The sequence below is a fragment of the Amblyomma maculatum genome, chromosome 1, assembly GCF_055883805.1.
Source record: "Amblyomma maculatum isolate TAMU_Amacu chromosome 1, ASM5588380v1, whole genome shotgun sequence".
Lineage (NCBI taxonomy): Eukaryota > Metazoa > Arthropoda > Arachnida > Ixodida > Ixodidae > Amblyomma > Amblyomma maculatum.
This window is the reverse complement of record NC_139344.1, coordinates 98,072,875-98,095,740: the sequence shown is the minus strand read 5'-3', so window position 1 is coordinate 98,095,740 and position 22,866 is coordinate 98,072,875. Positions and strand designations below refer to the sequence as shown.

The 22,866-nt window shown below is 45.9% G+C and overlaps 1 protein-coding gene across 1 annotated transcript; it reads left to right on the top strand.

Moving 5' to 3' along the window:
* The first annotated feature begins 10,286 nt into the window (after nt 1-10,286).
* On the top strand, nt 10,287-14,975 carry LOC146203282 (neprilysin-1-like). The gene is made up of 2 exons (XM_084602991.1): nt 10,287-10,423; nt 14,768-14,975. Exons 1-2 carry the CDS (start codon nt 10,317-10,319, stop codon nt 14,973-14,975), a joined length of 315 nt encoding a protein of 104 aa, XP_084459117.1. The 5' UTR covers nt 10,287-10,316.
* The last annotated feature ends 7,891 nt before the right edge of the window (nt 14,976-22,866 follow it).

Below are 22,866 nucleotides of genomic sequence, written 5' to 3'. Positions count from 1 at the left end.
GTCGCGCACATTGCTTCCGCAACGGCGTAAAGCTGAAACAGCGGAGGCATATGGTCAACGGTCGCACCGTAGGGTGGTCCGAATAACCATGTAGCGTGTTTCAGTGCCTTTGCAGAGTGCCGCGCAGGGGGCGGCAGGCATGGCGCATGAGCTTGAACGTCAAGGCGACCGGCTCGGCCTATGTGCTATCCAACGACTCATGGAGCCAGGGACAATTCACGGTGGGCGCCAGTTGTGGTTTCTACTTGGGCATAGGCCACCAACCACCGCGGGTTCGAGCGTCGCGCGAGCCGAAGCCCCGATCAGCCGTCACCGCGCGCACACTGAAACACTGCAGCGCGCACTCATTCGCCACCGGGAGGAGAGCACTGCGCTGCAAGGACACAAACCTCCAAGTTCACAAAGGAGACGTTTATTGAAACGCCATCCTCCAGCGGCACACACGCACACACACACACACACACATACACACACACACACACACACACGCACACACACACGCGCGCACGCACGCACACATATATACAAACGCACATATACACACACATACTCAGTCACCGTGTCCCTGGAGCGCGCGAGGAGCAAGGCTCCCCTGCGCGCACGAAGTGACACGGAGTGCGCGCCGCAAGCACGCAAGGGCGTGCTGTGATCTCTCTCTCTCGCAGTGACCAAAGGGTTCCTTTGAGAGAGAGTGGGCAACCACCGCAAGGTACGCCTGTAGCGGATCGTTGGATCACGATCGACAGGCTCGAGCTTCGCTCTCAGGTAAGACCCGGAGCAGACGAACTCGAGTACACACTGGTCTGCGCGGCGAAGGCCGGCAGACAAGAACAGTTGCGTACGCACCTTACGATGTCTCGGAGGGGTCTCCCTCTGAGCTCCGCTCGGACAGTCGCGCGAGCGCGGCTGTCGAAGCGGTGCCGTGTTCCCGCCAAAAGGCGCCAATGAGAACAGCCACTGGGACGGCAGGGCGGAGCTGTGGCCCGAACGACAGTGACAAGTCGCTCGAGCCCCTCTCCGCCGCCTCAGGCGGGAGAAAGGGAACGGGGAGAACAACTGGGAAGCGGGTGGCGGCCGCGCAAAGGGCAGCCGCAGCAAGCCCGAATCCCACAATGTCTCTGTCGGTTGGTGTTTTATATAAAGTGATAGCTTTCGACTGTACGCTAGTAGAGTTTGTGTACGATAACAAGGGGCACTAATTAAGAGAATGGTAATTAGGCAAGCAGAAAGAACAAGGATCCGAAACAAGATCCGTAGAAAGCAGGAAGTAACGCTGCCGCTTCATACCAATCATTCTGCATATTTTTACACTGACGAGGTGCGGCAGGAGACCCTTGACGGCAGTTCTGGAGTACTGACGGTAGGTGCCCGTGCATCGCTGCCCTGATGCCGCAACACACGATGCGGGGCGGCCAGCATATTCATTACCAGCCACACAAAAGTTGACTGCGCGCACTAATGCAGGTAGCTTCGCTGTCCACCTTGGACGCTTCAAACATATCGCGTGGGCTTCCATTTTTATGGAGCAGAGAGGGGCCGGAAAATAATGGGCTCGTTATGATTCACACATAAAGGGCAACACCGGGGTGTTTTTGACCGTCTCATATTTCAGAGAGATTTTCACGGACGTTCTCTGCAGCTTTCTGGTATCTTTTTCTAAATTTTGCTGCGCGACGGGATTTTATTACACCGCAAATTAGTTCTGAAAGACCCCATTGCGTAGTCTCAATGAAGCCATGTCCAACGCACGCGTGTTCCGCCATCGGAATCACGGCCGTCGATATTCGCCCTGTATTTACTGAAGGACAAAATTTTCAGATTTTTTTTTTTGTCATTTGACATGAATCTGGGCTGTCAACGCAAATACGGCAAGTTGCTTGACAATATATCTATGACGTAACAAAGTGGTCTGTCGAAACTTGTTTTTGATTTCGGCTCCCAGTTTGTTTTCTTCTTTTCAAGCACTTCTATTTAGTGCTTGAAAAACAGTGTTTTTTAAAGAGGGGAGAAAAATGTAAGGAGCGTGATAGGATTCAAGTCATGAAAAACTTCCGTAGGTGCCGTTTAAGGAAGCAGAAAGTAAAAAAAAAAAAGAAACTAAGAAAATGGTAATGCAATTCAGTGTGATCGTAGCAGAAATGAAGTTACCAGGACTCAGAAAGGAACAAAGAAACGGACATTCACGAAGCTGCTTCGTCTGTCTCCGTTTCTGTATTCTTTTCTGTGTCCTCGTGCCGACATTCCTACTGCAACCGCATTGCAGTGTGAAGCAACTAGCTCGGTTTGTGGTGGTGGTAGTGGCTTATTATTAAATAATCAAAAAGAAGGAAAAGAGTGTTGCCGGCCGCGGCAACTACTATCTAAAAGTATGAAGCACCTGAGCGGCGGCTAGCGGGAAAGAAAATGCGATAGGGAGAATATAGCGATCGCTATCCTCTCCCTATCGCATTTTCTTTCCCGCTAGCCGCCGCTCCCCCTCTGTACTTCCCCTCGAGGGGAAGTACAGAGGGGGAGCGATAGGATCCCTTTTTACGATTATAGAAGGATTCCTTTTGTGTGTGCAGATGGGTGGAAGATCGGTAACGTTATCATTTTCTGGCTCAACCAGGCACCTCATTAGAATGTTGAAGAAAAACAGCGTATGCTGACAGTGCTATCCGAAGCCATGACCTCCTTATGTCGCGCACGGTGCTCTTGTTAGTGAGCTATGCGGTTATTTTTCTACACCCACCGCAGGGTGACGCTAGTGAACATTCAGACGCTTAGATTGTACGAAACGAATACCCCGAAAGTGAAGGACTGGACAACCGCCTCCATTGAACAGTTGGTAGAGCATCGTACGCGCCATACGGATGACGGGGGTTCGGATCCCGCTTTTGGCTTATATTATTGTTTTTTACTCATTTTAATCCATTGTATTTAAGCAGCTAACTTATTATACTAATTTTATACTAATATTTTTGTACTAATAAATTATTACACAATTTCCTCTACATGAACGCTAATACTAAAAAAAAAAAAAGACGACATTTCCCTAAGCTTTCCTTGGTCTCGGCGACTGTTGGTTTTCTTAGTGTTTATCTTTTGCTTCCGGGACTATTTACGTTGCGTGCATGTAATCTGACTGAAAATGTTCGCTGGCGGCGCCCTCGTCAATAGTGGAGTTTATAAAACATTTTATACCACCACGACTGCCACGTGGAAAGCGATCGAACAGTTATGGCGGCAGCAATGCGAGAACTCTCTCTCTCTCTCTCTCTCTCTCTCTCTCTCTCTCTATATATATATATATATATATATATATATATATATATATATATATATATATATATATATATATATATATAGTATTTAGCGTTTTCATTGTGAAAATTTTCAAAAATTTTCGCGCTTCAATTGATCACCTGTTTTGCAGTGAAACTGCGCACAGAGCTGGCTTATTGCGGCGACTTTGGGAAGTGTTTCTCGTCACTGGTTGCCTCTCAGCACGGCGATTGTTACCGAGAGGTGTGTCTTAACGCAACGTATAGGTAACACACACTCACTAAAGGCAGGAAATTATTACGTTGAAAAAAATTAAATAGTGTTAGCGTTGTCATGCTGTTGTCTCGTGGCTGTGTTCACGGCTGGTTTTGTGGCCATTAAGAATTAAAAACATCACATGATGCAGCCTAAAGGGGAACACCCCCCAGGAAAGATATTTGCAGCTTATTTTAATGTAGCAATTTAAAAAACAATTTCAGAAAAATGAATGATGCAAACACAGGATTCGAATACATATTTTATTCGTTAAGTGCTCAGATAAGTAATGTTAATCCATTGCGCCACTGAGGCAACGAGTAGAGCCGGCTTTAAATGATTCCTCGCTCACCGACAATCATTGAACCATGCAGTTAACCTATCAGCAGACATGTTAGAAAAATGATAAAATTTAGGATGCCACAGCTGTTAACTTCTCAGCGTAACAAAATTGTAAGCGTAGTTACCAAGTCAAACAAATATTGCTATGGGTTCTAACCGACTTAGGCCGAAATGCAATAGAGCAGTATCAGAAAAAAGCAGAGTTACTTCAACAGGGTTGTAGTCTGTTATATTTTCTGCAGCTATCTGCTGTGACCTAAGTGGGATAGCATGCGGGCGGGCAAACGCATTGAAATAATTCTGTGCGGCTTCAATGTGCTCTGTTCTTCCTCATACAAACGTTGCATTGTTTCCTCGTTGCTTACTTTTGGGAACGGTGAGTTGCTCTTCTATTCAAGAAACCTTCCCTGTAATTCGAGTGTATTTCTTGCATATGATCATTGAGCAAATACGACAAACATGCGACTGTAGCTGCGTTGTTTCACAGTGACCATGTTAAGCATTTTGAGAGCTTTCGTCAATCTGGCTATCAAGTCCCAATTTCTCTGTTGCTTCCTTCACTAAATCTCACCTCCTAACCAGTGTGTTTACACCAGGTCCTTAGCAGGCGCTTTTAGGTGAGTTGGTTCAACGGTATGTCAAAAAGGCCACAATAGCAATCATCAAAGAGAGAGAGCGAGAAAGAGAGAGGAGAGATAAGATGCGCAGGTTTGAAGATAACTTTTGGTGCTTTTTTGCATAAACTCGCACTTGTAACACTCAACGGCGGCAAAATGAAGCAGCCTGATTCACACCTGCTTCCCCACTTGTGCTCCCCTCAGACAGGGTTCATTCGATGGAAGGAGCTCCTGCAGACCGCATTCCTGAACAGAGACATCTCCAAGATGTCAGTGTGCTACCCAGCGGCTCGGAGCAACGTCCCTTCAGCTGCGGCCGTGATGAACTACGTGGTCTTTCGAATGCTCATGGCCCTCACTCCATTCGTAGACGCCTCGCGCAGAAGCTACTACTGGAGCAGCATCGCCTACGCTCGAACTGCCGGCCGTTCAGAGAAGTTGGCTCCCGAGGTCGCTTGCGTGCGCATGATTGACCGCTTCGAGCCTCGGCTTCTGACCAGGCACGTTTTTTTTTTTTTTTTTCGTTTGGTTGCTTTATCACCCCATGTGCAGCGCTCTTTATTGTAGCTATATTTACATTTACCCCGCCCTTGCCGATTACTTGTTCGCAAACTCTTAAACAGTGCTAATGACCCTCCAACTGTCGCGTTCTCTTACAGATGCTAGTCTGTGCACTTGAACAATGGATTGTGTGCCGTTTCGTTACCGCCAAGCACTATTCTGTGATGTTACGTGCATGTGCTAGGCGTAAGTGTACCCCAGCTTAGTTTTATGCACCTGAAACGAGGAGACGATTTGCACCAAAGAAAGGCTTTGAAGAACAAGTGTATTTTTTGCTTACATCGAGTACGCAGCTAGATGACTTTCATGGCGATTGTTTTTGCTGCGCATATGTTGATTATTCTGAAAACAGCTTCGAAATTCTTCGCTTCGGTTGCACATAACTAAACGACTGTGATTCATTTTATAGCAGCAGCTGTACAACATATTTGTTACCGGACGCATTTTCACGAATTCGGGTCACTTATTAACAGATTATGATTTTAGCCAACGCCAAAAAGCGTCTTCGTTTTTTACGCTTCAGTGGAAAACGTCGATTTGTAGTTGTTTTGTTTTTGCTTTTTTGCAATAACAGACAAAACTTATTTCGCATGATTTAAGTTCTAGTAGGTTATCCCCCGTGCACACCAAAGGCAACACGTCTCGTTTCTTGCCGAACACGTGTTCCAAAAACGTTAAGTTTACACAATGGGAGGCTATAGAAGGAACCAATATTAATAGCCATTTTATGCGACTAAAATAAGATTATAGGAATCTGTAGACACTATCATTTATTTCTACCAGCGTCTGAAAATAAAACCGGCAGTGAGCTTTCCATTGGTCAAGACCGCGTTCTTCGAACAACCTAAACATCAACCAAAATGGATACCTTTAGAGCACGCATTTACTCTGCCCATTCGTGCTTTGCGTCGCAGCGTTACTAACAAATACGTCCGCATGTACCGTAATTTTTCCTGCCGTAGCTTACTGACTTAACGCCACACTTCATAAATTGGCAGGTTCCCAGATCGAACCGTCACCACTATCATACGTGGGCTTTCTTTTTCCGATATTAAGGCGAAAGCCTTTAAGGGCTCACACTCACGCCCATTACCCTGTCCGTCCGGCCACAAGAAGTGTCGCACTTGTTCGTGAGATTACACACGATACCGCGAGAATATGACATCGTCACCTGGTGATGTTATCTACCAGTCTACCATCAGGAAGGTCGTTAAAAATAATGAACAAAACCTGTCTCCAGCGGGTATCGAACCTCCATCCCTTGGATACCTGCAGCCGAGCTCGTGATCGTGAAACGCAGATCATAATTTTCCTTGTCCACCTTTAGAATGATAGTAGCGATGACAGTGACGCTGCAATTAGTGATAATGACAATAGTAGTGATGATAATGACGGTGCATTTAGTTGATAATGATAATGAGAGCAAACGTGATGCACCCTGTGCACCAGCAACACTTAGGCTTTCGCATTTCTGCGGTGGAGATTCCACAGTGCTCTCAGATGTTTAAATACAGCGGTTAATTCTTAGTTATATGCAACATGGCGATGAGAACAGTATAAACAGAACCACTGTCTCTAATTACTGGTAAAACAATGGCTTCGCGGCTATACCTCGGAACCGAAAACTATCAATTAATCTGTAGCATCCCTGCTTGCCGTTGCACAAAATTGCGGAGAACATCATAGCCGGTACCCTTTTAATTTCCCATGTTGGTGATTCTCTGAGCCGCCGCTTTGCGTGGGACGGTGCAGGTCGCTTTTCAACAAGTCCTATCTAGGTCACCAGTCGCGCAAGCTCCGGGAGCTGCTGCTCAGCCTCAAGGCCGTGTTTCTGGACGCAGTAAAAATGGACGTTTCGTCATCGCAGTTCATGACGCACCTGCAGAACCTGTCCCTCGACCTGAGCCCCGCGTCTGGGCCCCCCATTGCGCCGAGCAAAATCTCTGACAAGGTGTCCCTCGTCTACGCCTGGCTCCACGAAGCGCAGCACCGCGCGGACGCGCAGGTCTTCAATTTTCCGCATCTGCTTGGCGTCTACGCTTCTGCGAGGAAGCACTTTAAGAGGACCGAGTAAACAATTAGCGTGCCGCTCATGATTACTAATCTCATAATCACGCCTCAACGCGTCCTGCTGCTTTCCTCAATAGCTGTTTTCAGTGATTTTTCTGCGCTCCATAAACACGTATTTCAAAGCTTGCAAACGTTAAGGTGGATAACAACTTCAAAAGATAATTCTCTGATTAATTCGTGCTTGGGCGTAGTTCAAACGTAATTTACCACATTCCAATCAACGCTACCCCACAAAAATGGGATATATGGCATGATCTATATCTCCATAGCAACGCTATAGTAAGTCGGATATCAGAGCGTGTCTGCATTTTCGATCAAGCTGTGCTTTTCTTCAGTTGCCACTTTTTTTTCCATTCGCTGTTTTTAGTTCATATCCTGATGGAACACGGTATCAATAACAGGCGTTTAACAAAACTTGAAGATGGGCTATAGATGGTGCATTGCGACGTGACGAAAGGTTATAGCGCACAGGAAGACACACGCTCGAGAGAAGACGACACAGGACACTCGCTAACTTTCATCCGTTTTATTTGCGGCAACAGCAGCAAATATATATGCTGAAAGGGAGACATGCGCAGTGCATATCAATAACAGAAAGACAGAGACAAAAAACAAGGAAACAAAATATTACAAAACTCGCTCAAGAAAACTGATCTATGCCTTCCTGAGTCGCACCGATGTATCGCTCACACCTTTATCTACGTGATAATACTGTTCCCCGCGTTTCCTGGTAATATGCTGCCCTGAAACCGTCTGGCCACTTGCGACTCTCCAAAAGTTTTAGTGTTCTTTCCATCTACAGATATATTTAATAAAAGTAACAGAAATGTTACCCTCTTCAATCGTGATCGAGAAAGAAGAGGCTTAATTCACTATGTCGTGGTATTTATTCTTTTGCTTCATACTGTATGTGACAAAACAGAATTTCGTCCTAGCGATAACAAAAAGCTATAAACTTGTAATGTACCCCCCCCCCCCCCCCCCCGCCCCTTCCCCCCTTTCTACCTGAAGCGAGAGACACCATAGTTTGGACAAAGTTCTTCCTGGACGCAAATCAGGTTTCCTAGCATCAGCTACTCTTTAATGCAGCTTTCCTCGTGAACCTCAGTCTTTTTTCTTAATGCAGCATGCAATCTAAATTAATGCCTCTATGCAAGACCACATTGATGTGAACGCTTTATGACATCTTACCTGTTTGCATTCGGAAAGCGTCACCTCCACTAACGACAGCAGCATTCTGTGTGCGCCTGCCGACGCCTACCCTGCCGAACAGCAAGCGCGTTCAGTGAGGGGTCATGTTTAGCAATCAACAATCACTGGCGCGACTGCGTCGACGGTTCTTTGCCCAGGGCGTGAACTTGCTGGCGACGCGGCCACAGCTGGAGCGTGGCGGCGAGCGGCTCTGGGTACCTGTCTCGACCTTCCTTAATCCGTTGCTGCATCCAGAGGACGACTCGCTTCGGGCTTTCCTCCTGCCACGTCTCGGTCCACGGCTGCTTAGCACGCTGCACACCCAAGTGAGCAGCCGCCACAATTCGACTTACCTGTCCTTAAACCTGCCCGCGTCTGTCTAGTGTGAAGCACCGAGGTGCTGCAGCAAGGTGTGCATCTGGACCAACGTGGTACCCAGCATTGGAACCTTGGTATCACTTCAGTTATCACTCAACTGAAAAAAAAAAACGCTGTTACCATGCAATTAAATCATGCTACAGAAACGCAGTGGTGTTCTCGTAGCGCACCGATTTTTATTAAAGGATGTGCAGTGAGCCCTAGCAGCTAGAGCTGGTCAGCTGTTAAGAAGCTGGAAAAGTCATGAATTAGATGCATTATACCTACTCAGCAGTACGAACAGGAAGGCAAAACACATTAACTTCAGCTTCTTAGAACTAGTACTGTTTGGTTTTTGTATGCACTTATCAATACGAACACACAACATCGATCAAAGATGAACTACAAGCACAAGATAGGTCTTTCATGGACCAGACATTGGTTACCATTTCGTTCTGGTTGCTGTGCCCTTCAAGACATCCACTTCAGTTGGAGTCAGCAGCATCGAGGGAGGATTGAGTTGACTAAATAAACTCGCATGCACATCGTAGATGATTTTTCCTTTATTTTCCATCCTTAAAACACGATATAATCGAAGTTATGTCAAATCGCAGATGACATTTGTTGCATCGAGCGCCACATGAGGCCAAGATCCCGAGGTGACTTATGCGCCGGCAGTTTTGTCGTTGCTTCCTCAGTCGTGTGTCGAAACATCTGTCGATTTGGCCCTTGCATCTTTCACCACATAACAGGAATACTGCATGCCATCGTACGCATCTGTCTCAATAAATGAACCTTTTTTAGCGCTCCATTCCACAGGTTACCTCGATCCTCATTTTTATCGCCTCAGCTAATATTTACCAAATGAAATTAGCTTTTTAGAAATGACAAAAAGAACGACTGGTGTTATGTGTTTCTCGGTAATCGTTTTTAGCCGATAGTATAGCATCAAATGTACTCAAAAAGATGGCTTCGAAATTGAAAAGGTCTCTCGTTTTTTCTCAGCTTCATACAGACTCATTTCGATGTGCTAGGGGTGAAATGCAGCGATAAAAAAAAAAAGGGGACAACGCGACTAGGGGGATTGTGGGCGTAGCGATGTATGCTATAAGGTAGATGTGATGCACAATCACATGGCGTCGTGGTTAGCCATGGTCGCGATTGGCTGTGCTCATCACACCGGACTTCCGGCTGATCTATTAAAAGGCCATTCCGAAAGTATCATATAAAGCTGTGACTATACCAAATGCAACGAATGCATGACTCTCGCCAAGGATTCACTGTTTATAAGCGACGCTTTCTCGGGGGAGTGTTTGTAACTGCTAAGCATTCTGTCGAACGTATACGCAGTTGAACGTGTTGTGTTGTCCTTCAAACCTCGAGACACAACCCCGAGTAAGCTGAGAGAACGCTGTGTATGTGTGACACAGGTCAGAAATACACCACCGTTTTCCTTTCTCTCTGACAAGCGTTCAATTAGAAGCATGTGATCATGGCGCGGCCCTTTGCGCGGAATCTGACGCGCGTAATAGCGTTTACTAGTATGTGCTTTCGTGACCGGTAACTCAAAGGTGTACTGAATGGTCGACGGGTTCGCAGGCTGTCGACATAGCTCGAGCGGCGCCCGGCTCCGCCGACTCGCTTGTCACAAGGTTCGACATGCTGTCGTCTTGCCTGAGACGGAGGGATGCAGCATCCGGCATATTGGCTGCTGATCTCTATGGCCTGCGTGGAGCGTTCAAATCATTTCGCGAGGAAGCACTCAGGTGAGTAGACGTTCCATTTCCCATCTTGCATTCAGCCGCTAAAACCACGTTATGTCGTGGGATTTCACATGCGATGCCCTTGGTCTACAAATAATTCCTTCTAATGTACCGGCCATAACAAGCCCACTCCCAGACACCGCATGCAGTCATTTTTCAAAATTTTGCAGCGCTTTTACGTGATCAACGACAGAACGTTCACCAGCTGTGCGCAAGGCGAGAAGGCTAGCCACAATTGAAAAAAAAAAAAGACAAGGCGGTGAAAAAATAAAAACTATATATATTCTCGAATTTGGTAGCAGTTTGATACAAATCAAGTGAATTCTTTCGTAGGCACAAATAGCACCAATAAGCTCGTTCGATTCTATTTGCATACCATTAATAAATTAAAGCGCAATGATACCCCACGTTCTTGTTACGCAATACGAAAGCACGCCATCGCTAATGACATTGCATACCTGGGGACCTCTCCTTTATATATGCTTTTCTTCGGCGAGTTATATCCATGCTATTTAGACATCGACGGCACGTGAGCCTCAGTTGGTATAATTTATTAGAGAAAGCTAAGCGTATAGGTGGGCTTCGAATAAGGGCATACAACATAGGCCGTTGTCTCGTTTTCTCTATCTAGATATTTTGGACATAGATAAAACTGCATATGTTGAAACAACGCCTAGGTTTAAACGGTATAAAAAAGAAGAACCGAACAAGGGTAAATAGGGTACGCCTCAGGTCACAGATGAGCCAACGTTTCGACAAGTGGACTTGTCTTCGTCTGCGCATAGCGATCATCACTGGCAGGGGTTTAAATACGCTTTTGCTTCCGAAGAAGAAAAGCTGGGGAGGGGGGAAAGTGGGTGCGAAAGAGTGGGGAGGAGAGGATAGGTGAGAAGAAAGTGGGTCATGAAGTAGAAAAAAAAAAGAGAAAAAATCTTGAGTATGTAGTACTTATCAGCCATGGAACCGGGGATTCTGTAGCCTGCAAAAGAAGTAACAGCAGCAGTACCAGAAAAAAAAAAGAAGAAAAAAAAATGGTCTACTATGCTGGTTAGGTGATTAGTCTCCAATAAAGACGGTTTGGTGAAGATACACCTTACAAAGGGAGGCTATGCAAAGGGCCCTGATAAGGCAAATATCTAGGGGGACAATTCTTAAAAGGAGGGGGTAGGGCGGGGAGTACATGGTCCCAGGAATAATCGCATAGTAAAAAATAATAATAACCTTAAGTGTTTAGCTCAACCTGGAACCAGAGATCCCGTGGCCTACAAAAGAAGTAAAAGCGGCAGTACCAGGAAAAAAAAAATCATAGTACAGGGTAGATGATTAGTCACCCCTTAGGCGGGTTTGGTGCAGATACACCTTACAAAGGGAGGGTTTGCGAAGGGCCCTGATAAGGCATATATCTAAGGAGGACAATTCTTAAAACTTTCAGCAAAGGGGGGGGGGGGGGGGGATACAGTCACAGGATAATAAGCGCACAGGGAACCAACACTGACATGAGAAAAAAAAAACAGAGAAAAATAATAATGATAATAATAAAAAAAAAGGAAAAAAAAATAAGTGAGAACAAATTCAAGCAACAAGTGATAAGGAGGAAATGTGTTTAGAGGAACGTGTAGGGTTATGCTATTGCGGAACGGAATAGGGTGTACGTGCGTTGTGAATAAACTGTACAATTAAGGCTATGTGAGATTGTTTTTCCGAATAGTTATAACGGAGAGGGAATATACCTAAGGGATTCTAACGTTCCCTTAGATATATTTATTCCTGCAGTTTCTCAGCATTTCAATCAGAAAGACCATAAGTTCGAAGAAATTAAATTATATATTCTCCAGTCAGGCTTTAAATCTGCAAGGGACAGAAAATATAGAGAGGCGTATCTAATTCATAAATTTAGAACATTGGAACCAGCAGGAATAAATATATCTAAGGGAATGTTAGAATCCCTTAGGTATATTCCTTCTCCATTATAACTATTCGGAAAAACAATCTCACATAGCCTCTCATTCACAACGCACGTACACCCTATTCTGTTCCGCAATAGCATAACCCTACACGTTCCTCTAAACACATTTCCTCCTTATCACTTGTTGCTTGAATTTGTCCTCACATATTTTTTTCTTTTTTTCCTTTTTTTTTATTATTATCATTATTATTTTTCTCTGTTTTTTTTTCTCATGTCAGTGTTGGTTCCCTGTGTGCTTAATCCTGTGACTGTATCCCCCCCCCCCCCCCCCCCCCCTTTGCAGAAAGTTTTAAGAATTGTCCTCCTTAGATATATGCCTTATCAGGGCCCTTCGCAAACCCTCCCTTTGTAAGGTGTATCTGCACCAAACCCGCCTAAGTGGTGACTAATCATCTACCCTGTACTATGATTTTTTTTTCCTGGTACTGCCGCTTTTACTTCTTTTGTAGGCCACGGGATCTCTGGTTCCAGGTTGAGCTAAACACTTAAGGTTATTATTATTTTTTACTATGCGATTATTCCTGGGACCATGTACTCCCCGCCCTACCCCCTCCTTTTAAGAATTGTCCCCCTAGATATTTGCCTTATCAGGGCCCTTTGCATAGCCTCCCTTTGTAAGGTGTATCTTCACCAAACAGTCTTTAGTGGAGACTAATCACCTAACCAGCATAGTAGACTTTTTTTTTTTTTCCTGGTACTGCCGCTGTTACTTCTTTTGCAGGCTACAGAATCCCTGGTTCCATGGCTGATAAGTACTACATACTCAAGATTTTTTTTTCTTTTTTTTTGTTTTTTTTTTCTACTTCATGACCCACTTTCTTCTCACCCATCCTCTCCTCCCCACTCTTTCGCACCCACTTTCCCCCCTCCCCAGCTTTTCTTCTTCGGAAGCAAAAGCGTATTTAAACCCCTGCCAGTGATGATCGCTATGCCCAGACGAAGACAAGCCCACTTGTCGAAACGTTGGCTCATCTGCGACCTGAGGCGTACCCTATTTACCCTTGTTCGGTTCTTCTTTTTTATACCGTGCAAACCATCTTTTTCCTTTCGTTCTACCTGAAGCCTAGGTTTAAAGTTATACAAGTGCCCTTAATTATAGTATCCTGTTGCAGAACTGCCGAATTGGGAAGTAGCAGCACCGCTCCCCAGCTCTTGCGTAAGCGGCCGGCGAAATCTGGCGGAGGTGTGAAGGCATTCCATGCGGAATGCGGCACTTGCTGCGTAGCTTTTTGGCCGACAATGAAGATGCAAAGCGTTTTGCACCAAACTATTGTTCGAACTATTGCTCCACTTTAACGGCTTAAAACATCGGTCATGGAGCTGTGTTTTAAAAAGCACGAAAACACTGCAACCGCAAAAAAGGGGCATGGTTGCTCAATGCTTTCTTGCAAAAAAAAAAAAAAGAACTTGTGTCGGTGGAATTATCTCGCGGACTTCAGTAGGGAGCGCGAAGCAGAAAATATGCCGATGATAATCTATTTTCAGATCTGCAACAAAACAAACAAAAGGTTTTTCGAAAATTTTACTTAACGTGGCCTCCTAATGCCGTTCCACACATTTACAGGACTTCTGCTATGATAATACTTATTAATCTGCCCGAGCCCTCGTATTCACACTTGCGAGTCGAGAAGGGTGCGCGACCAGCGACAACTTTCGACCAGGGATCAGCTGACAGTGTCGATGTTAGTATTGCCAAACGCGCAGTGCAGGTCGCTTTCCCTAATGGCCTTGATCGGAACGAGAGTTCGCAGTCTTGACTGCTACTGGAAACGAAAATCCGAGTGTGGAATAATATGCCACTCAATTCTTAAGCGCCAATTGTTTGCCAAGCGGTTGTTGTGGTTGTTGTTGTGGCTGTAGGAAGTATGAAAATAAAATGCACGGGCCTGCTACTGGCTCTGTAGCTGAGCCACCTCCGCTGCCTCGTGCAGACAGAAGAGAAAATAGAGAAGAAAGAAAAGGAAGAGGGAGAGAAAGACGCGCGCCGCAACAACAGCCGTCGTCCACCACCTAAGCGGTGGCGGGTGCAATGACGGCCTACAACAGATAAAAATTCGGTGCCAGGCTAGCCCCCGCCGCAAGCGGCGGTGACCTACCTGTCTCAGCCCCATCCCTCATGACTGCGCGACTGAAAAAATGGCGCAGCGTGCGACGACCCTCCGACAGCCACCGTTAGACCAATGTCACTGTATACAATTGCTGTTTTCCTGCTAACAAGTGGGAAGGGGCAATTACTCTGCCGGCAGCAATATATAGTTAGTGAGGTTGCAAAACAAAATCTTATTTTGAGCAGCTGTGAGAGCGCTAAACTGTAAGCGAGCTCGTCATCTACCGCACTGAGGCGAGCGACAGGAGCTCATTGGTCGCGTATACCCTCGCAGGCTCGTCAGTGACCACCGGCTCGAAGGTGCCGAGAAGCTGAGCGCCGTGCAGCTTTTCTTCGTGCTGTACGCAGCGAACGCATGCGGAGAGTTGCGATTCGGCGGCCGTCACCGCGTCAACGCGCTGCTCCGAAACCTTCCAGAGTTCTCCGAGACCTTCGGCTGCGTCCCGGGCACGCCCATGAATCCTAGCGACAAGTGCCTCTGAACGTATCCAGCCTCTGCGAGGACGGTGTGCTTGCAGGGCGTTCATCGGCCCCAATATCTTCTTGCACGTATACCTTCGTGACTGACGGGGGCTCTCGGCCAAGTGGCCGGTTGCTCAACGTGCTTTCTCTAGCTACTGAGGACCGAATTATCGTTTATGCACACTAACCAAAGACAATATCTCCTAACTCTATGTGTGTTCCTTATGCCTGTTTACGTTCTGCGAACAGGAAAGCTAGTAGTAGCAAGCGCTAGCCGTGCCTGCGTACTTGACTTCTCCTGAACGGAATTTTTATTGCTTCGGGCACTGCTGCACTAGGAGTACGCGAGTGACCACTTCTCCCCGGGGACACGCTATTAGTATTTGTACAGATAGACTCCGAAAGCCTGCGTTCTGCTTAAACTCAGTATACTCATTCTTGTCTCGGGGAGACCTAATAACTACTACCGAATCTCTGTTTTTCTTCATGTCAGGTCTTGAGTAGATTGCTCATTTCTCAACGATTCAGTTGTGTTTCAGCTGAAGGATATTTCGCTCATGTAACCTTGCAATAAGCAAGTGGATGCCTGAGGACAAAAGAAAGGTCGTGACAAAAGAGATTGCTGCTAAAGCCACCAGCTTTATACGCAAAACAAAATAATAATAAACGTGGTTCATCAGTACAGCCAGTATTGCCGTAAGGTACGTGAGCGTCATTTAGCTGGCGCCGGCTGCAGACAGGCTGTCCCTTTTGGAGCGGGCAAGTTATGAACGACGTGCGAAAGCATTTCCAAGCAGCTTCCGGGCTCATCGCTTCGTTCATATGCCCAGCTAATGGAAGGCCTATGCTTTTGGCCAACCCGAAAACTGGCAGTTTCATGAAATTAGAAGAGGGTCCCCTCGCGGTTTGGGTCAGCTGCGCAGGTGATAGGGGCAGGCAGTGACGCGTTTCGTCGGCTCATCTGCGGAGAATTATTCTCCGCGTTCAGTGCAAGCGGCGCCGTGAAAGTGGTGGCAATTACCACGTGCGCCGGCTTCACTGGTGCGGTTCAAGTTATGCGCTGGACGCTCTCCAGCTATACGGTCGACACCGGGGAGGACGCTCGCAATTAGCGGCCATTTTTTTCCGCCGTATAGGCGTGAGTAGAGTGCAGGGAAGCGTATATTGGGCGCGTGAAACTCGCTCGTACAGAATGGGGCGCACAATCCGCGGTTTGTTGTTCAGAGGCAATCAACGTACGAAAAACAGTGGCGGAAGGTCCACTACGCATCGCCCCTTTACGCGTTCCCTCCTTTGCCTCCGTAACGTGGTTTGCAGACCTATAAAATAAGCCACGCAAATTTAGGGCACACAGTCGGTCGCTCTTCTTTCGTTTTAGCTTTCTGGAAACTTCTACATGAAACGCATCGGTCAAGGCCGCATTTCTAGAGGCGAGAGCATGCACGTCGCCTGTTAAAAACCAGCATACCCACCACACAGATTCTGCCTCAAGCACTTGACCGCTTCAGCTTTCGCTGACGCGAGCACAAAGTCCACAGCTTTGTTGTCAAGAATTTTGACAGCCTCGCATATTTATGGCAGTTTTTATTTTAAAACTAACCACACCAAGCCATTCCCATCTTACTGTGTGGGGAAATCATCGATTACCAATTGTTGTGTCTACGCAGCGTTTACTGGTATTGCGAGTGACAGCAGTAAAATCATGCTGGAAAAAAATGCGACATAGGTAACGAAAACTCGGGGCTCGCTAGATGCGCATTTCATTTAAAATACTTTTAAATAAAGCGTAGATTCCCACCCCCCCTTTCTACACACACACACACACAAATATATATTGCAGATAATTGAAAGGAAAATGAGGGGCTCGTTATTACAGAGTTTAAAGGACCTGAAAGTCTACGAGTCCGAGGCAAAGGTTGGGGATTTTTTGTTATTGTTGTTGTTATTTGACAAGAATTTGTCTTACGGTGATTATAGGGATAAAGAGTATTAAATGACAAGTGGAAGGAAAAGCAATGCGCCGATGGTAGGAGTCAAACCCACGACCTCCGAATATCGCGTCCAGTGCTCTTTCAACTGAGCTACGTCGACTGGCGCAGATGGTGGGAGTCGAACCCAGGACCTCCGAATATCGCGTCCAGTGCTCTTTCAACTGAGCTACGTCGACTGGCGCAGATGGTGGGAGTCGAACCCAGGACCTCCGAATATCGCGTCCAGTGCTCTTTCAACTTAGCTATGTCGACGGCTGTCCAACCTGCCGCTCGCTTGGGTATTTATGGTGACTAACAGAAACCTGTGAGCATTCACCAGCGCCACCCTTGTCCCTAGCGGCGGATGTGGTACATGTTATACTGCAAGCGTCACGTAGCACGTGATTAATGGGGGGGGGGGGGGGGGGGGGGCCGCTTTGCGAGAACCCACTTACGCTACCTTTTCGACCTTCAGACTGCCAGAACCGAGACCCTCGCAAGCTATTATACAGATAATTTAAAGGGAAATGAGGGGCTCGATATTACAGAATTTAAAAGAGACGAGTCTATATAGGGCAAACGTTGGGGATTTTTTTTTATGTTTGGTTGTTGGTATTTGACAAGAATTTGTCTTATGGTGATTATAGGGATAAAGAATAATAAATGACAAGTGGAAGAAAAAACGCACCGATGGTGGGAGTCGAACAACGAAGACCTTAAAATTTTATTTATTTATTTATTTTCATTTCTTTGCTGCAGCGCCGTGACAGCATAACTGCAGGGGGAGGTAAATAAATGCACAAGTCGAACAAACAACATGACCTATCCCACTCTAAAAAACACACGACATCAAAAAAAAAAAAAAAATGGAGCAAGGAAAGAATAAAAAAAAAAGAAGCAATACAGGAGGCATCAACTGTGTATTCACATGCGTTTAATGTTCTGCAATGACGAATATTAGACGGGAAACAGCTAGTAAGCATTCACACATGCCCCAGACCAGTGAACATTGCTCGAGAATAAGCCTCGAATTGGCATCCAGCAAAACGATCAGGCAGCTTGTAGTATGTATTGATGGCATGGGGAAAGAAAGAGCGCTTAAAAATATCTGTACTACATTGCGTCTCGCGTATATTCCTTTCATGGTCGCACATTTTCAATATAGACTAAGATGAAAGCAATATGGTATAAAACGTACGACAGCTTTATTGAAATAAATGCGATAAAAAATGTTGATTTCATTTGTAATCGGTGCTCCTCAAGAGAGTCCTACTCCAGGCCCTGCTTGATGCAACAGCTACGAACACTAAAACTATAGTTGTTATTAAAAACCCTCGCTGCACGATTATGAACCCGCTCTGGCACTGCGTAGCACAATGGGGTCGTACTTAAGAGTCCCATACTGCATAATCGATCTAATGTTGGTAAAATATAGAAGCTTCTTAACCTTTTAAGAAGCATCCTTGAAATTCCTTTAGAAACAGTTTAACATTCTCGATGCATCTGTCGACCTATGTATTCAATCTGTTTCCTCTAGGCAAGGTCAGCCGAAAATTAAACACCGATATATTTGTGCTCCTTCATTTCAGATAAAAGCTGGTCATCCAAAATATATTCAGATTCAATAGGAGTGCGACTGAGCGTAAAGGAAGCACATTAGCATTTTGCCTCGTTCAATGACATGCTCCATTTACCACACCATCCTTGAATGGGGTCCAAGTTTTGTTAGATATAATCTGCGCCACATAAGGCTTTAGCTTAATGATGCAAAACACAGTCATCGACGTGCAGCCACACCCGACAATTAACATTTTCCACTGTGTCATTGATATAAATTACGAACAGTAATGGCCGCAGCACCGATCCCTGTGAATTGCCAGAAGTGGCTGTCCTGATGTCCGAAAAACGAACATTGACCAATACGCGTCGCAACTGCGCCCTTCAATATCATTTTTAATCAATTTAAATGCATCGCTTGTGAAATCAAGAAATTAGTTTATAAAGCATCAAGAAGTGGGGAACTGTGTCGAATGCCTCTTCGAAATCCAAGGAAACAGTCGAAGGCAAAGAAAAGGTCATGACTAAATTCATTGCTTCGGAAAATGTAGAAGCGTTATGCACAAACGGCTAGCCCTAAAACCATGTTTGGAGTCTATCAATAATTTATTGCATTCGAGGTATTTAATTAATGAACTACAGATTACGTGCTCCATTATTTTACAACAGATACAAGTAAGCGAGACAGGGCTGTAATTCGCGACATTGTTTCTTAGATCACCTTTGTCAGTCGGGACTATGTTCGCTAGTTTCCACTAATCAGGCAGAATGCTGGCCCTTATTGATATATTAAGCAAAATAACCAAATAGTGGGAGACCACATCGGAGCATGAACGTAGGACAAACGAAGAAACGCCATCAGGCCCTGCTACTGAACCGGCTTTATTATCTTGAAGCAATTTTGGGACACCATTCTACGTAATAACATGGTCTTGCATACGAGTGCTTAGTGCCACGGACACTGAAGGAACATCAGCTGAGTAGAGCAGAGCGAAAATCGACTGGAATTATAGCTGCTGAAAGAACAGGCCTTCTCGTAAACGTCATTTAGCATTTCACCATGACTGTCTACTAAGTTCTAGATACCTATTGGTAATTTATCATGGAATTCCAAAATTTCCACATTTCCTTAGTGTGGGTTTGCAGCTTCGCTCCCAAATCATTAAAGTGGTTATGCTTTGCTATCCTGTTCTTTACTAAGGCGCTTTAGAAAGTCATGGACGGGAGCATCCGCACCGCTGCTTTTTTGTGTCGTTCGTTCCGTAACAAATTGCACAGTCCATTGGCGAATATGAACTCGTAAAAACCTGCCGATCAGTCACTCGAATGGGTCACAATGAATTTATTCATGTCCCACTGGACATTCGACATTTTAAAAAACACCACTTATGATGATATCTTCTTTCAGTGATGATACGAGATTATCACATGCTGGGCAATGGTAAAACGAGTCAGCAGCAAAAAGACGACCATTATCAAGATGCAAATTACACCAAACTAACTAGCCGCACTCCAGAGGCGAAGACATCGCAAAAAATCGTAGGTGAGCATCAGCTATAGGCACCCTGTCATGTAGTTTGCGGTGGCGATCACCGCACCGTAACACATGTAGCCTAGTGAGAAGAGCATATACTTTTAAGGCGCTTTTGTAGGGCGTTTACACGCCACCTGCATGAGCTTACAGGGATCAAATTGCATGCTCTGTCGAAGCTATGCATGGCGCGTCAGATAACTGGGCTACATCGAGAGCGCCTAAGCGAAGACGTTATCTGTCACATGCGTATCTGTAACAGTGTTGAATATGCTCGGTCGTTTATCGTGAACCAAGCGGCCAACAGCAACATTTTTTAGGCGGGCTGTAGAACAAATGCAGTACCGCCTAGCCAGTGCAGGTTCCCTATAGGAGAAACACGCCCCCGCCTTGGCTGTTCCTGTCACGACGATATATTTCGAAGCCGGTAGCGAAAACTTGAGTATTCAGTATGAAACCATGAAGAAAAGATTCTGTGCCGATTACAATATGTAGCTTGACGTCAGAGACCAAAGCAGCAAATTCATCAACTTTGTTTTTAATAGTTTCGGCAGTTGACAACCAGAATAGTCAAAATTCTAGTAGTACCATCGCTGGCTAACAGATCGGCTCACGTACACCCAGAGCAAAGCTCGCTTTCAGGAAATTAACGGTAGCAGCAGTAGTAAACGATTTTAGTTTTCAGACGGGAATTTTCCCGTTCGCTCCTGAGTAATAGGCAAAACGTTTCAAAAATATAATGCCATACAGCATGTTTCTTTTACCGCGCCGTGCCCCAGGCAGGTGAAGGAAAAATTCTGCAGAACTCTTACAACAACATTATTGTTGTGTGCTTCATTTGAGCATGAAAAAGTGCGCATACACCTCGGGCTGCGCTCTTTGCTGAAAATATGCTCCCGCACGTGGTGCAGCTTTCAATCAATCAATCGATCAATCAGTTATTTCAATAAATATACAAATTGCAAAAAATGTTGGGCCAATAGCCGAAGCTAGTTTAGGCCCGTACATACATACATACACCGGGTTAAGTGGAGAAATATAGGAGAGGCCTTCGCCCTGCAGTGGGTATAATCAGGCTGATGATTATGATGATACATACATATACACAGCAGTGGAGACACGCTAAAGGACATGTAAAAAATGTTTTAAGGCTTATACACAAGCAAACGTAGTTCGATAAGCAGCTTAAAGGGCTGGTTTCAAATATTATCCGCATGAATATTTTCGCAATCACTACGAAATGTAGAGTGTGTGTATATATATATATATATATATATATATATATATATATATATATATATATATATATATATATATATATATATATATATATATATATATATATTGTCACGTACACGGTGACTAAGGATACCAGTGATAGCAGGGGGTAGCCCAGACACAACAACACAGCAGCACAGACGCAAACGTGCAAGCGACACTTTGTCATCCTCTCCAACTTCGTCCTCCTTTCACACCTCAGTCATGCGCCACCTGGCAACGCTAGGTGGCATTACCCTCTCCTTCCGGAAAAAAAATGAGAAGGGCCGGTAAAAATGGTGTGAAAAGCAAGAGAGTGGTCACAGCGGGTGGCCATACGCTATCGGTGGTAGTACGGCTTCAGTCGCACAATGTGCACAATGTCCGAGCTGTGCTTTCGACGTTTTGGTTGTGTGGCACCGTCTGGGATAACTTCATAACTGAGGTCACTCACACGGCGCAACACTTTGTACGGCCCGAAGTAGCGGGAAAGGAGTTTCTCTGACAAGCCTGGACGGCGAACTGGTGTCCATACCCAGACTTGGTCTCCAGGCTTGTAGTCAACCTGGCGGTGCCGGAGGTTGTAACGGTGCGCGTCAGTGGTCTGCTGCTGCCCAATGTGCACACGGGCGAGCTGGCGGGCTTCCTCAGCGCGGATGGCATATTGCTGGGCATCTGAGGATAGCTGGTCATCATCTGGGCACGGGAACATGGAATCGAGCATGCTCTGAACTTCGCGTCCGTAAACAAGTCGAAATGGTGTGAAGAGCGCTGTCTCTTGTAAGGCTGTTATATACTCAAATGTGACGTACGGCAGCACCTCGTCCCAGGTCTTGTGCTGCACATCGACGTACATTGCCAACATATCCGCTATCGTCTTATTCAATCTTTCTGTAAGGCCATTGCTTTGTGGATGGTACGCTGTGGTCTTGCGATGGGTCGTGCAACTCAGCTCAAATATGCGGTCGATCAGCTGTGAAGTGAAAGCTGTCCCTCTGTCGGTAATGACGTAGGAAGGGGCGCCATGCCGCAAGACTATGCTGTGCATGAAAAACTCTGCTACTTCGGAAGCTGTGGCATGAGGGATTGCCTTTGTCTCACCGTATCGAGTCAGGCAGTCAGTAGCGACTACTATCCATTTGTTACCGGCCTGCGACAAAGGGAAAGGGCCAAGGAGATCCATTCCAATTTGGTCGAACGCAATGCGGGGTACTTTAACGGGCTTGAGAAATCCGGCAGGCTTCTGGGGCGGTGTTTTACGGCGCTGGCATTCGCGACAGCTTCGTACATAGCGTTTCACAGCTGCGGAGAGTCCTGGCCAGTAATACATGTTGCGCACTCGAGCAAGAGTCCGTGAGCAACCCAAATGACCAGACGTCGGTTCATCATGGCAAGGAGAATATCCTCACGGAGCTCGCATGGCACTACCAGAAGGTAAGTTCTGTCTTGGCCCTGGGAGTTTCTTTTATACAAGACGCCTTGCCGTATGTAGAAGGAACCAAGGTGCCGAGATAGGTGTCGAGGCAGGGTCGTATCAAGCCCTTCCAGATAATCGATGAGTGGAAGGATGTCTGGATCAGCTCTTTGTCGATCCCT